Source organism: Hetaerina americana, unplaced genomic scaffold, assembly GCF_022747635.1.
Source record: "Hetaerina americana unplaced genomic scaffold, ioHetAmer1.1.p SCAF_9, whole genome shotgun sequence".
Lineage (NCBI taxonomy): Eukaryota > Metazoa > Arthropoda > Insecta > Odonata > Calopterygidae > Hetaerina > Hetaerina americana.
In genome coordinates, this window is record NW_027287538.1 from 33,527,190 (window position 1) to 33,542,560 (window position 15,371).

The 15,371-nt window shown below is 34.0% G+C and overlaps 1 protein-coding gene across 1 annotated transcript in view; it reads left to right on the forward strand.

Annotated features, from left to right (window-relative positions):
* Positions 1 to 10,998, forward strand: part of LOC139699047 (cyclin-dependent kinase-like 1) — a 109,032-nt gene extending 98,034 nt beyond the window's left edge. Inside the window, exons 3-8 of the mRNA XM_071598050.1 lie at positions 2,343 to 2,628; positions 4,817 to 4,927; positions 5,160 to 5,249; positions 6,064 to 6,206; positions 6,986 to 7,123; positions 10,106 to 10,998. Coding sequence (XP_071454151.1) covers positions 2,343 to 2,628; positions 4,817 to 4,927; positions 5,160 to 5,249; positions 6,064 to 6,206; positions 6,986 to 7,123; positions 10,106 to 10,240 — 903 coding nt within the window. The 3' untranslated portion in view covers positions 10,241 to 10,998. The remainder of the gene's footprint in view (positions 1 to 2,342; positions 2,629 to 4,816; positions 4,928 to 5,159; positions 5,250 to 6,063; positions 6,207 to 6,985; positions 7,124 to 10,105) is intronic.
* Positions 10,999 to 15,371: the final 4,373 nt, after the last annotated feature.

A 15,371-nucleotide genomic window follows, 5' to 3' on the forward strand; every position in this document is an offset into this window, starting at 1 on the left:
ACTCTTACGTTTACCTTGACACCTATTTTCAACATAAAATCATGTACAATTTACAGGAGAAGTACCGTTGAAGCATGAAAAGACAAAAATTCAAGTAACAACATTCTAACGACTCTAAACAATGACAACTTAACAGGTTGACCAAATGAAGACGAGTTCGGAACCCCCTCCTCCTATTGACACTCAAAGTACAAAAATGTAATATGTTTAACGAGCTAACTCGGTTTCTCCAACATCCAATGAAGCATACCCCTCATCGAATCATCTCGGTTAAATTTCTCGGTTCAACTCCTGCGATTCATTAATCATCAATTTAGTATCCTGAAGTATATACCACTTGTTATACTTTAAGTGTTGAGTGTTGCCTACTCCTCAGGAAACTAAAATAAGGAATGAAACTACACGTATCAGCGCAAAAAAAGCAGAACGCTTGAGTTATACCATTTGCATAAAATGCCGCAAGAACTTCAGGGATGCATTTTTTTACTCTTTTTTTTAAATTCCTACAAAATCCAATCTTCATAAATTAATGAAATCAAAAATGTTCATTAACTAATGAGAAGAAAATGGCGTGAAAAACAAGAATAACGGCGAAATAGCTTTAGTTTCATCTCGTCACGGCCAAAGTAATAAAGTTATTATTTTTTCAGTTTTCCTTAAAAGAGTTACATTTTTAGATTTCAAGTATGCCTTTATGATTACTTTTTAACTGATTCATTGCTTCTAAAAATGTTCGGAAGCTTAATTTGAATTTACAGCTTCTGTAAAATATATATGAATTTAGAAATTGCATCTGTATTAAACATCATTATGAAGTTTTTCATGCAATGAAATGCAGAAGCCTTTTTCCCAAATATGAGAAACTACTACGATTAGAGTAAAATCTTAAGAGGCAATGTTATTGATTGCGCCTGACTTGTATTCTCAGGACATGATGTGATCTGTTCGACCTAAGATTGCAGAATATCCTGTGAGCTATTGGCTTTCCATGGAAGAGGTTTTTATTTCCCGTATATTTCATGTATAGGTCAACTATTATATACTATAAAAGACATATACTACACATTACTGATATATTGGTCAACGTGGGGACCAACATTGGGGTGAAATAAATTTGCAGAATACTCGAAAGCAGGTTGGTGCAGAGCCACTGTTTGCAGTCGAGTTTTTGCGTTCAAATTGACAGGGTGAGGTGGAACGAGTAGATTTTTCGGGGTAAAGGAGTTAGGAGGAATGGAGGTGAAGCAACGGAAGAAAGTGTTAGGGAGAAGTGGAAAGGAAGTGCCTGCTAGAATTTTATGTAAGGGTTAAAGGGTTATATTACATATGGAAAGCAATTTTAAGTAAAATACTGCTCCACTAAAGACACCATAAAAACATTTTTTCTGGGTGCAAGTGTATTTGCAATTTTTCGCGGGCAGCAAGTTTCATATTCTCAATCGACTTCAATCCACCTAATCGACTCACACCCAATGAAGTAATGGAGTGACTCACTGCAATAATGTTTTAAGTGATCGATGATTATGATAGCAATTTTTAAAGAAACTTTCGTTATTTCTGGATTTTATAGGATATTTTGAACTGGAGCATAAAATGGTAACAATAATACAAATTTTTAAATAAGTTTGAAACTTCAAACAGAAATGTTGATAGTAAAAACAGTGTCATTTGCAGCGTGAAAATTTTTTTCTAAAACACCTACGGGTTTATTAAATAAAATCTCGCTATTTTATTTAAGAGGGAGTAGTAACCCATTAGGTAGAGTGCTGGGCTACCGACCGGAGGATAAGGGTTCGATTCCGGACGAGGCCTCTGGGCTCCCTCACCTTCACTCAAAGCTGTGTGATCTTTCGGGCACCAGACCTTCTTGGGAAATCAAAGGCGGCATAGAGAAAGGAACTAACCCCTCCTACCCTGATGTGTGAATTTCAACCTCCATGAAGGACTAAGTACGAAATGGGCTCTACCCTCACCTATCAAATCAACCTCCAGGTTAAGGTTGCTGTTGTTGCGGTTGCTGTTAAATTGTTGCTGTGGTTACTATCTTTTAACCCCAAAAAACTATGATCGTGCGTTTAATATATATTTATGAAAGCAAGGAAGTTAGCGTTGGTCCTAACGAGCGTTCGCTACGAATCGCTAAAGGTGGCTTCTGAGTTTGGCTGTGCATAAAATATTTCGCGGCAAAGCAGTTATTTCTCAGTGCAGCGAAATAAATACCTATCTATTATAAACATAAAAGTTTGTGATATGCAATTCAAAATATAAGGATAAGTGTTCATGACTTCTAACCAAACCTTTATTCATGTATCTTTTTCCTTCATCTCTCTCTCTCTCTCTAGAACTTACGGCATCCGAACCTGGTGAATTTGATCGAGGTGTTCCGGCGGAAGCGTCGGCTCCACCTCGTTTTCGAATACTGTGAGAGGACGGTTCTGGACGAGGTGGAGGCCCACCCACACGGTGCCCCCGAGGAGGTGGCTCAGATGATCGCCTGGCAGACCCTTGTGGGCCTAAACTACATCCACAGCCGCCATTGCGTCCACAGGGATATCAAGCCAGAGAACCTTCTCCTAACTTCCAATGGTCTCCTCAAGCTCTGCGATTTCGGATTCGCACGGTCCATGTGTAAGTTGCCTCTACCTCCTCCTTCCATGGTTAATTAAGACACTCTTTACCTCAACTAACTCTTAACCATGAATAGCGCCCTATACCTTAAGCAGGATATACGAGTACGGTATAATTAGGCACTGAAATAAGAGGGCCAGGAGAATTGTCTTAGTCACAGGAGCATTCATAAAGGAGATGAGTGTTTTTGAGTGAAAAGTGAAGATTAGTAAAGAGTTTAATAGCAATTTCCAATGAAGTTTCAAAACCTGTCATTGAGAAAAGAGGATGGGCGCATAAAAGTGGCCTTTGAAATGCTCATAAGCAGGAAATGGAGCAAATAAGCCAGATTGAGAGAAATATTAAAGAGTCTGTTCCTTTTGTTGACACTATGTGATATTTGAAGAAGCCAGTAAATAGGGATGGTGGTGAAATTCATCTACATCCACACAATACCCCCAAAGCCCCTGCAAGGTCATATGGTGGGGTGAGGGGTTGTTAGGACATCAGCTTCTTATGCATAAATATTCACTAGTACATAAAAATAATATTAAATTTGGTATTCTACCATTTAAGGAAGATTTTGGATGAATACAGTCTAAATACAACTACATTTCTTAGATATGTCTAACAATACACAACCTGACACCACAGATTACAATAAACCCTTCTTCAATTCCACATGCTTTCTACCTCACTTCATTTCGTCCAAGCTATCCATACCTCTCCTCCCCCTCCCCCTATCTGGCCTACGTGATATTCTATACTCTTTCAGAATTTTCAACAAAATATAAATCTATATTTGATGTTTTTATAGATATAAATAAGATATTGAAAGATAGTGTGATGTAGAAGGTTGAAGAAGTAAAAAACCTGCTGATATATCAGGAAAAGGGATGTAGAGAGTAGACATTTTGGATGACATGAAGGGTGACAGAAATAATGAAGAACTAAAAAGAAAACAATTCAGAAACAGAGTTAGACCTACGAGGTAGTACATTACAAATCCATGAAGATGTAAAATATTTTCTGGGACTAGACAAAATCTAGCTCTTAACATATTGCCCTGTAATATTTAAATGCAACAGTTACTTATTATACATTTTATTGCAAGGGAATAAATGTTTAAAGCAGTAACGTCATGCCATGGGTTAAATAATGATGGAAGTTATAACATTCGAATAAAGAGATTGTTAAAGTCATGTTGGTGGCAACATTAGTTTATTCCAGAATAAAATTATATTTAATTGGATTTATAATCAGCTAATGCAGGTATTTTCATCATGATCGATTCACTTTCATGACTTTACCTTTCTTACTCATGCGATAAACCCCCCTTAGCATTTTCTTGTAACCCCCATCTTCCCTCTTCACCTTAAAGTTCTAAAGAATTCTCCTAAAGGATGGAATATGGTCGATTACACCAAATATTTGGTATTTCAAACCCATTAGCATATTATTGTTTTGTAACTCGTATGCATTTAAAAAATCATATTCATTCACAGTGCCACCTGCCTTAAGCAAAGATCATGTCTCTAGGTATTTAAAAATTACCTAACCTTGAAAACTATGCAGAACTATCACCTTCATTTTTCATAATTCTCAAAATATATTCATTTATACAGTGAGAGGAGTTACTTGTTATATTCCACTCAACTTTTTCTCAATAGTTTCCATGTTTTTACATCATTTTCAAGTTTTGAGGCCGTTAAAAAGACAATGAGGGGCACTGACATTGTGGGAGGGAATGTCCAAAGGATTAAGAATCCTGATAAAGAGGGGTTAGGGGACCATGCAAAGCAAACAGAACAAAACGGACCAAATAGAAATTGTGAGAGTGATGTAAACACATAGCACCCATTTAAATGAAAGTTTATGAAGTGGAAAACTGTAAATTAATCTTTTATGCTAGTTTATACAAATATTTCATCTCGTATGAAAATCCATGATATTCAAGGACAAAATATATTCAAAAATTAAAAAAAAACTAAAGAGCCTGCACATGAGCTTGACAGGTCATGAAAGTTTACTTCTTGGTAATTTGCACACTTGGTATTGTGTACACTTAAATAGATATTAAATCCAAACTTAGAAAGAATATAATTTAAAAATTAATATACATTAAATATCTGGTAAAATTAGGTATCTCAACAACCTAAAAAATTTCACATCTATTTGAGAGTCATATTTCTTTCCTAATTGATTACAGCATCACCTAATGGAGAGATGACAGAATATGTAGCTACACGATGGTACAGAGCACCAGAACTTCTTTGCGCTATGACTAACTATGGACCTGCTGTGGACATTTGGGCAGTTGGTAAGAGGGATTGATGGTTATTATAGAATGTCAAATTGTAACTTTCCTTTTTAATGCAATTTCCTGCAAATATTTGCCTATCATACCAATTGTCAGTCTCCACTATCAAAATGAAAACTGATTCTCAGTTAATAATAGGTGATCTGGGCTCTTCACTCATTACTTGAAATTAAGAGCTTAATTAAGTAATAAAATATATTTAATGTGCATAAATAAATTCTATATTATCTAGGTTGTGTGTATGCAGAGCTCTTGAGGTCAGCAGCCCTGTGGCCAGGAAACACTGACATGGACCAATTATTTCTGATTCAAAAAACCTTAGGTAAGAAATTAAAAATTCATCAAAGGAAAGCAAAAAGCATTCATTTTTAATATTTCTAATTCTTAAAATATCATCAAAAGACTTATTCAAGAAAAACTTGCTTAATTTTTTTATTGCTAAATAACTCCCCAAATCCAAATTATGATTATGCTTCTCATCAAAATAAAGTAATGGTGATCTTAAAAAATTTAATAATAAATAGGGGTATCATTTATGTTTATTAATGGATCATTAGTAATATTTTAACAAAAAATAAAATGAATGTGCAAATTTCACCATCATTTGAATTTAAAAGTAAACAGTATTTTATACTGTTACAAATAAGAAAGAACCTTAGGTTAGTTAAGAAATAATTTTTCAATGTCCCAATTTTATAACCAAGGTATTTCAATATACTGCTGTCATCATTCTTATAAAAGTGAATAAGCAAGCAAATATGCACATGATTTTGCAAACCTGAAGATATTACACAATTTGATGACTAAGGTTATTCCTAAAAAACGAGCACTATAAAATTATATTTATTTTCCACAACAATAAGAAGAGTTTGCAGTGTTTTCCGGTGCTAGTAGTCATATTTCAAAGAATTTCAGCCTAAAAGCATCAAAGATCCCTCATTTTCCTATTGTTTCTTAAAATGAACCTACTACAAAAAAATCTTTCACTTTATTCCTTGGCCATTCCCTACCCAAAATTTATTACTTTCCAAGATTACTTCAGCTGCTGGTGTTAATTGGGAGATCCAATCTAAATCAATTTATCTTTTTGAAATGTTCATTTTGCAGTATTTTCATGTTTTTCCTTGATATTACAGGTGATCTCACACCAGAGCAAATGCAGGCACTGAGGATTTCAGAATCTCCAACCCGTAAATATCACAGCCCCACAATCACCAAGGAACCCCTAGAGAAAATGCTGCCCAAAAACCTCAGCCCTCAAGGATTTGAATTCCTTACAGTAAGTAACTCCAGCTCCAAATTGGAACTTGAATTACTCAAGCTATCTGCCATATCAACAATCCTATCTGTGTGAATAAAATCATGATTCTGACCACCATTATATTTTACACTTGGATTGTTCAGTATATTTCACCAAATGAGAAGAGATAAATCTACTATATTTATTATTTTGGTTAAATAACAGTCAATTACACATGAATGACCAGATAGGTTTTGATAAAACTTTTAGTTTAGAGGGTTATGGTAGTCATTTACATTATTCTGGTGTCACATAATCATTTCAGGTGGTGTCTCATTCTGGAAATTCTTTTATTTGGGAGGCCAAATGATTAATTTTTTTCCTATTGATTAAATCATGATAATAAAGTTAAACAAATTATAAGATTTCACAATAGCAACTCTTTTGAACCCTACCCACTGCTGTTAGGAATTAATGAAAACCAATCTGCTTTTGGAAACAATCTTCTAGCAGGTGCTTCTTCATATAGCACTACAAGATGGCCTGTTGTATTCAATTAATGATTTTCTTGATATGAATTCACAATTTATCAAATTCCACTCTCATTTTAAATAAATAAAAGAAGAAATGACCACATGATGTTAAAGCTCAATGATGACAGAGTTTATAATAAATTCCCTACATATTCAATCAAATTACTAGCTAATCATTGATCTATTACGTATATTCATTGGTTCAATAAAGTGATAATGGTGGTTTAATATTAACTAAAACCTAAAAGCTAAGACAAAGTTGACTAATTTAAAAATATCTTTCAGAAATGCTTTGAGAAAAACCCTGCACGTCGGTACACGGCAGAGCAGCTTTTAAAATTGCCATACTTCAGTAACTTCCACACGAGTGAGATAAGCTCTTTCACAGGTGATTACGAGCTTGGCAACACAGCAAGGCCAAAGGTGAGAATTAAAAAAATTAAAATAATTTTAGGCGCACAAACATACAACTTCTCTACTAGTTCTTCATCACTTTCCTAAATATATGTAAATGTGCACACAGCAATAATAAAAATACATATTATGATATTGATAATTATTGGTACTTGGTAGTCTACCTTTTAAATTACGTTTTGGATACACACAAACTTGACACCCCAGCATTTCTTAGATTCACCTAACATAATAACATGACTCAAACTGATGCTCTACCTGACACCACATTTTACTGTTCTTAAATTCCTCATACAGCATGTATATTCTACCTCCCTACATTCCATCCGACATGACTCTCACTTTCCTCTTCCTACCTTGCATACCTAACATAATGCACTATATTACGACCTCCAACATCCAATCACCACTCATAGTGGTATTGATAACCTCATGTAAAAATGCCAAATATGAAGAGATTGGCTTTAGGATTTTAATACAAAGGAATTTTCAATATAAACCAACATTTTTTGACCTATAAGAAATAAATATAATGGAAAATTCAAATATTAGAGGGTTGCATGTAATTGAATTATGTTTGAATATTCAAAGAATGCCCTAAAACTGCCACATTTTTTAAAATTCTGACCTTGTGATTTATGATGATAAGTGATTTATGATATTTTTTCAGAAGAAAATAATATTTAGATGTTACCCACAAAAGTTTCTCACCCATTATATTAACTGAAACAGTACGTAACAACAATCATTAAGCCTACAATGCGACATTATATCACAAGACCACCTAATTTCTTCTGATTAAAGACCATTTTGTACATGGCATAATCATTTTGTCAAAAATAATAAATGATTAATTTATAAAATTAAACTCATCATGAAACCTACAAAAATATTACAGCAATCAGGAATAATAGATGCAAACTCAGGAGACAGTAAAAATTTTTCAGCTAGCACTCTAATTGCCATGTAAGACATAATTTCCATGTAAGATATTAAAGCATACCAATAGTTTGACTAACCACACGCTACATACTTTTCTTTGATGAAATATTTCATATGAAATGAACAATCATATACTCATTATAAGTATTTAAACTTGAAATGTGGCTAGAGCTAGACAACTTGAAGATATATAATTTTCATAACTTTTTCCACAAGTGAAGAGATTTTAGGGACTAGTAAATTTGAACACCAGGCTACTATTTTATTTTTGTTATAGCTTGATTATTCATCATTGAAGACATTATTTGTAGTAGTAGCTTTAGGGGAGTCAACCGACAGCTAAGGTCATTTATGCCATTTGGGATGGATGGACAGAAATCTGGCATTGGTATTAGCCTACCCTTAACAAAAAGTGCCAAGAAGTCTGTGCTTTTATGTCCCATCCAATGGATGATGAACTCGCAGTGCTATCATCAAAGCAACTCAAGTAAGGATACCACAGAAAAATATCTGTCACCTCAGATTCAAACCCAGGCTCTTTGGGTGGGAAGCAAGTACGTTAGCCACCACACCATCTTGATCCCCATATTATTTGTATTTCTATTAGTATATTAAAGACATGGCATCCTCTACTTGAGTTAAATTTCATTCCTTGGTATGAAACTGAAGAAAATAGGAATTAAATTCACTCAAAATAAGTATTAGATTTTCATTGTTTGCAGGAAATTAATCATATCTCCAAGAGGAAAATTCATCTTTCCACCAATATACAAGCACACTTTTCAGATATCAGAAAAATTGCAAATTTAAAATAAAATTCAAAAGCTTGAAGTTTAAATCCTTCCAGCTCTTAAAAATATTGCTGTTGTATTTAAAATTGAATTTTCGATGAGAAAAATGATGAGGAATCACCTTCTCAGGTTTGGCACACATGAGACACCATGTATATTTAACATTTAGGACCTAACATCAACATGAACTGCTATATAACACAGAAAATAAAAATTGATGTAAAAATAGTTCACCCAATTAATAACCAAGACAACGTACCTTTTTTGCCTCAAAGATAATGAGGGCTGATGCACTAAATAAAGGAATAATCACTAATATAATAAGCATATTTAGGGTCATAGCCATTTTCAATAGTCTTTGACATACACAACCTGAGGAAAATATCTACTCCTTTAATATTAACAGTAAGTTTTGATGCAAAACATATCTACTGAAATATATCTTAAGGCCATAAAATACAGCACTTTGATACTACCTTTTCTTCATTATCAGAAGAAATAATGCAATGTTTACTTAAAGTGCTACATTTCACTGTGTATTAGAAAGACTATGAACTAGTTAGTCATAGCTACAGGTAAGTAGCGGTCAACAACAGAGAGTAATTACAGTTAGTGGCTGAAAGAGTAGCACAATAAAATCATTCATGGTCAAACATTACAAAACATTAAAAACTAACAACATATTGGACAGTTAAGAAAACAAATATTAATTCAAATTGTTTGGATTAATAATTTACTACTGGATCAATCTAAAGAATAGTTAGGTTCTCAATTTATAGTAATTATAGGTATCATCAAAATAATAAGTGATTTCTCAAAAAGTACAATAATATTTACTTTGCAAAATATCATGGCTGACAAAGACTAAATATTAAAAACCAATTCAATTGCTATCAAGAGTACATGATTCCATCTATGGAAGTTCATGTCTTAAACAATTGATCATTATCTTGTTAACTTATCAATCTCCAGCTATATTTTTTATACCAAATCCCATTCAGTAAAGAAATTCTTCATGCTGATACATATGTCATACACCTTGAATAAAATGTAAGGAGAATTTTTTGTACGACAAAATGTTAAAGAGTGATTGAAAACACACATATCAAGGAAATATCTCCTCACAAAATGGTTCACTGCACGTGTAGTATGTACCAATTTCCTGGCAACTGAAATATACTAAATTAAGTACATGTGACCCATTGTGTCATCTGATCCACGTGGATAACTCCCTTCTTCAATGTTTCTCTTTTCACAGAATATCCCATCTTTGCCCCAGATACCCAACAACAGCATAATTGTTGTGACTCAGGGTCTGGGTCAATCCGTGTCACCAGCAAAGAGGGGTCGCAGCAAGGGGGATGACAGAAATTCACATTTGCCGAGTCTTTGATCGAGAGCCATACAAGAGCAACAACCAACAAGACGAGAGGGAAGGAGAAAGTGAAGGAGCTGTATGTGGCTTAAAGAGGCTTTCCCTGTTTTCATTCTTCCAGACCTTAAAGAAGTTATGCTATATTTTTATTTTTACAGAAGAATATTTCTTACATGCATTCCTGCATCATCTCGAGAGGGCTGTTTGTAGATGCTGAAGGAAATGAGTGTCTTAGAATATAAGTAATCCCCACTATTATATAAATATATATACATAAAAAAATATGTAAATCTATTTGTAAATATGTTGTAGATTTTTTAAAAATAATTACAGAAATGTGTTTTGTGGAATAGGATGAGGGATGCAACGAGTTAAAAGGAGAGAATGACCCCCACAAAAAGTTCAGGAAGCCCATGGCTGAAGGAGGGCTTAGTGATGCGGGTGGTTAACTCCACCCTACCTCCTACCAGTGTAAATATAATATATTCCTCAGTTTTTATGTTAACTGTCATTAAATATACAGTAGATGAGGCGCTCATATGGCCATGGTCAATGTAAAACTGATTTTGAAAAACCACTGATAAAAACCTAATTCTTCATCTCCTACAAGAATCAGTTGATTATATTAATATTTGGTTTTCCCATAGAATTTCCCAGCAGTAAAACGATAAATATTTGTTTTACTTCTACATGCCATTATTTTGTACTGTGCAAGTCAGCATTCCACTTGTGCAAGTTATGTAATTCTTTCCAAAAGTTGCACTCAAAGAGTTAAAGTTAAACACATAAAAGTCAAGGGACCAATTGATGGAAATTCTATTTTATTTTTGATAGCAAAAAACTGTCATTAATTCTGAGTTGAGTCCCAAAAATCAAAATTGATTTCCTAAACCTTATGTATTGTATGATCAATAATATAACTAAATATAATCTAATTGAAAGAAATAAAGAATACAATATTACTGCATTATTTTCATGTCTTATTATTTCACAAGTTTGCCTCTTCAAATTTCATTTAAAGTTATACCTAAAGAAAAAATATATTAATTCAAATTATGAGGTATGAAATCCCCCTTCTTCAAGAAAAATGGATGCTAATGTAAGTCAAAAAGGGTTCATTATTTCAATGAACTGTGGGGGATGCCACAACAGTAACTTTAATGGAGTCAGCTGCTAATGTGCATTAAAATGCACCAATTTTTAAGAGTAAAAATCATTTTTTATTCATCCCTTTAAATTTATCTGTCAGTTGCTCTCCAATTTCCTTTGTACAATGTCTACTTAATCAAGTAGATATCACATTCCCTAATTAACTCCAACTTTCAAGATATTATATATATTCAAATGTCTGTCAAGAGATTTTTTGTTTTTTTTCAGGCTCATCAAAGCCTAAATTAAACTTGCAGTTGAGTCAAAATATTAGGAAATTCTTCCCAGGCAATTTTTTGCAACTTAAAAACTAGTAAAAATAGAACCTTTTTGCATTGACTAATGAAAACACTGATGCAGCTTTACATTTCATTAAATTGCTCTCCAAAAGGTTTTTCCAAGTAAGTTGCTTTTCTAATTATTTTCATGTACCTTTCATCATAAATTTCCAAACTAACTTTTCACATTTTCTTGACTATTTGATCTCTATTTTGGGATAAAAAGTACTTTCTTAAAATTATACTCAGACTGCTTAACACTTACATATATTGATAAAAGTAAATATGAATACGAAAATTATTGCACCTATAGCTGTAAAGAGCTCTCAAATTAGTTCCTTTGGTAATAGTTAACCCTATTTTTCAACAGATATCATAACATAAACACTGCATAACATATGAAATTTCTTTCACTTTAAAGGTATTGGGTAGATTCTATTCTAAACAGTTAACAGAGGTACAGATCTGAGATCAAGCATGTGCAAATGTATTTGAAGAAGTAGAGAACTTTTACTTTACCGTTCAGAACAAATCAGGGGTTTGATAACATATTTAGGACCATAATTTCAAGTTAATACCTTATGCTTCAGATAAAAAAAATTAAGCCCATTCAATTTACAACATTTTCAGATTCCTATCTAATTCAAGATTCTGTCTGCAGCCGACTTTTTGCAGTAGAACATTGGAGGCTAGCAACATGAAAATACATTAATGTTGGGAAGATAGTTCCACATTTGACTGCCAAAGAGTACAATAGACAAATCAATTTCAAAGGTTTTATTTTACAAAGAGTACATGTTATCATGACCGCACAATATTTTTAAACAAAGAAAAGTGAATTTTGAGATTCTTAAAAATACCAGGTCTGACCAGAACTAGGTAGACACGTGCAGGTGCTGGACAGAGCTAGGCAGATGTTTTAGCCTAGCATGGCAGTGGGTAGGGCTAGAGCCACCATCTGGTTTCTAAACGTCCCTATACTCAGTACGCATCCTGCTGTGGTAGTGTGCAGACTGTGATTCTTCTACTTTGCTCACTGTGAACTGCTAAAATATGCACTGCAATAGAAAATCTTGCGAGTTGTGAAGTGTGATCTGTGATTAGGTTTTACTGGCAATAAAACCACATGCCATTTGAAATTCATTGGAAACTTTGTGAAGTGCACAGAGATGTCACAATGAGTGAAGGTGTAGTTAGGCAGTGAGGCATTCAGTTTAAAAATGGTCACACCAAAGTTCACGACAAGGACCCCAGTGGTCGGCCAAGCCTTGTGACAGATGAACTGATGATGAATATCAACAAAAAAATTTGTGAAAATCCCCGATTTACCTCTTATGAGCAAAAAAGATTTGGCTGGCAAAACAGCACTTTGACAGAAATGCAGAATTGCATGCTGGTGTAAACAAGTGGTAAAAATGAAAGGCAGCAGATTTCTTCAGAGATAGAATTGAAAAGCTTGTATATTGTAATGATAAAGGCCTCAATTGGAATGGCAACTATGTAGAAAAATAGTTTAAGAATGTGCCTTTGAATTGTGTTTAGTAAAATGTTGTCTCGTCGCTATGTTCATATTTTATTTTAAAACATAAGTTACTTTCTGTACAGCCCTAGTATTATTTTTACAACTCTACTTTGAGCATCATGCTACGCGTGATGTAGCTTTTATTGCTAAAAGAAGTCTCCTTGACCTAAGTCTGTTCCCATTCATAGGTAACAGCCCTTCCACTGAACTATTCCCACTCTCCCTTGCCCATTTGTTATCCTTTCCTCCATGTCTGAAGAATGTGCAAAGTTGCTTCCTTAATTTTACAATCTCTGATACACAGTGATGGATGAACTTCAAACAATACCTTTAAAAGAAAAGGAATTTGAATATCCTCTTATATTATACATTAGGTCCCTTATTTACAGGTTAAACTCTCACACTTACTGACCCCAACATTTTCTTCTTCTACCCAGTATGCCTTAGAGAATTCATAATATTGTGCAAACATCATACAAAGCATGAAAACATCCTGTAACTATGAGGATCTGTCAGTCAAGGTGAAATATTAAGTACCAGCCAAACAAAATCCATCCATATAAAGTAGACAAAAATGATAGATTTATCAAAATATTTCTCTTTGCTCAATAGGAAGTAAAAATAAAAGCAATTTATTTTGTGACTGAGAAAGAAAAGCTCAAGGTGATTGTCAGAGCAGATCACAAAACCTTACTCACATTCAAAGGTAAATGGAGCATTCATCATGCAGGTACCTGTATGTTCCTAGAATATGCAAGTACATAGCAAGAAGCTAAACCCTTAATTTATGTTTTTACTCTGGGGCCTTATGCCCTCTCTCAAATCTCATAATTAGTGAATATGATTAATGAAGGATTTTCCCAACAATGACTAATATGCATTCAGAGTTTCCTCTCATAGTAAGCACCTTGCAACAACAAATGGAACTGAGGTTTTCTACATTTCAGCAGAATGCAATGAGACAATAGAGTTGGCCACAACCAAAAGGCATAAGGATGATCATAAACATTATATATTGACTAGGAACAAACAAGGACCTAGATATGGATCAGACACATCCAAAGGTATTTATGTAATGGCAATTATGAACATAATTATTATTTAAATCATACACAAGAGTCAACCCAAGAGTTGGTATGGTGGAGCAAGCAGTGTGAGGGCAGGGTAGCCTAGAGGACCATGCAATCATTTACTGACCTCATGACCCCAGGTGATGCCTTTGTACAACCACATCTAAAATTCAAGCATTATACTTTTATGCATAGCACAACTTGGTGGAAAACCACAGGTGATCAAGGAAAAACCAACTGGATTTCCTACTCTGAATGTGAATTTAACCTGCCATTGTGTTTATACCATATGCCGTAAACAGGTGAGCTCTGTCCTAATCTTCAGGTTGATAGTTGTGGTGATGAGTTCAAGTAAAATAAATAAGGAATTAGCAAGAATGCCAAAAATAAAATGAACGCATGCTAACCCACAAAGTGGCCAATCAACCAGCGACTGGATTGTGGCCTTGAAGCTGAAAACTTGCTTCAAAATCAGGTTATGTCTTTAAGTGTAAACTCAGCAGACCAAGGTTATCAGATATGTTTACCTGGGTATAAGATTCAACTGTTAGGTGATTGGAGGCATGAGGAAAGGGACTACAGTAAAACCTTATTTTTGACCAGAAGTATTAGATTTAGTGAACTTTGTGGTATGGATAACTTGGAATTGGACTCAAATAAAATCTACCAAATTGTCTGGTCCCATGACTTTCAAACATATCTTTTGTACATTTTGAAACTTTCCATAAGAACTTGCACACCGAATAGGGTTTGTATATTGTATGGCGATGTGATTTCATTATTAAGGCAATTTGTTTCCTTTTTATTACTTTTTTCAAAAAAATGATGACCTCAAAGCACATAACTTTGTTATGCTAAGTTACAGTCACCATGAAAAACATATGGATGCAGAATCTTATCAATGAATTACTAGATATGTTATGAATTTTTGTTTTGGCTTTCAGCACAATATTTTATCAGAAGACCAACTTACAGGGTTTCTCCCAAGAGGAGGAGAAAGGAAATCATAGCCAGTACTTTGGCCAATCGTATTACTGTCCTGACACAGTTATTTTATTCTCTCCCTTAAATGTTGTCTAATCAATGGATTAAATAGACAAAAGAGAAGTCAAAGTCACTATGCTGTTGAA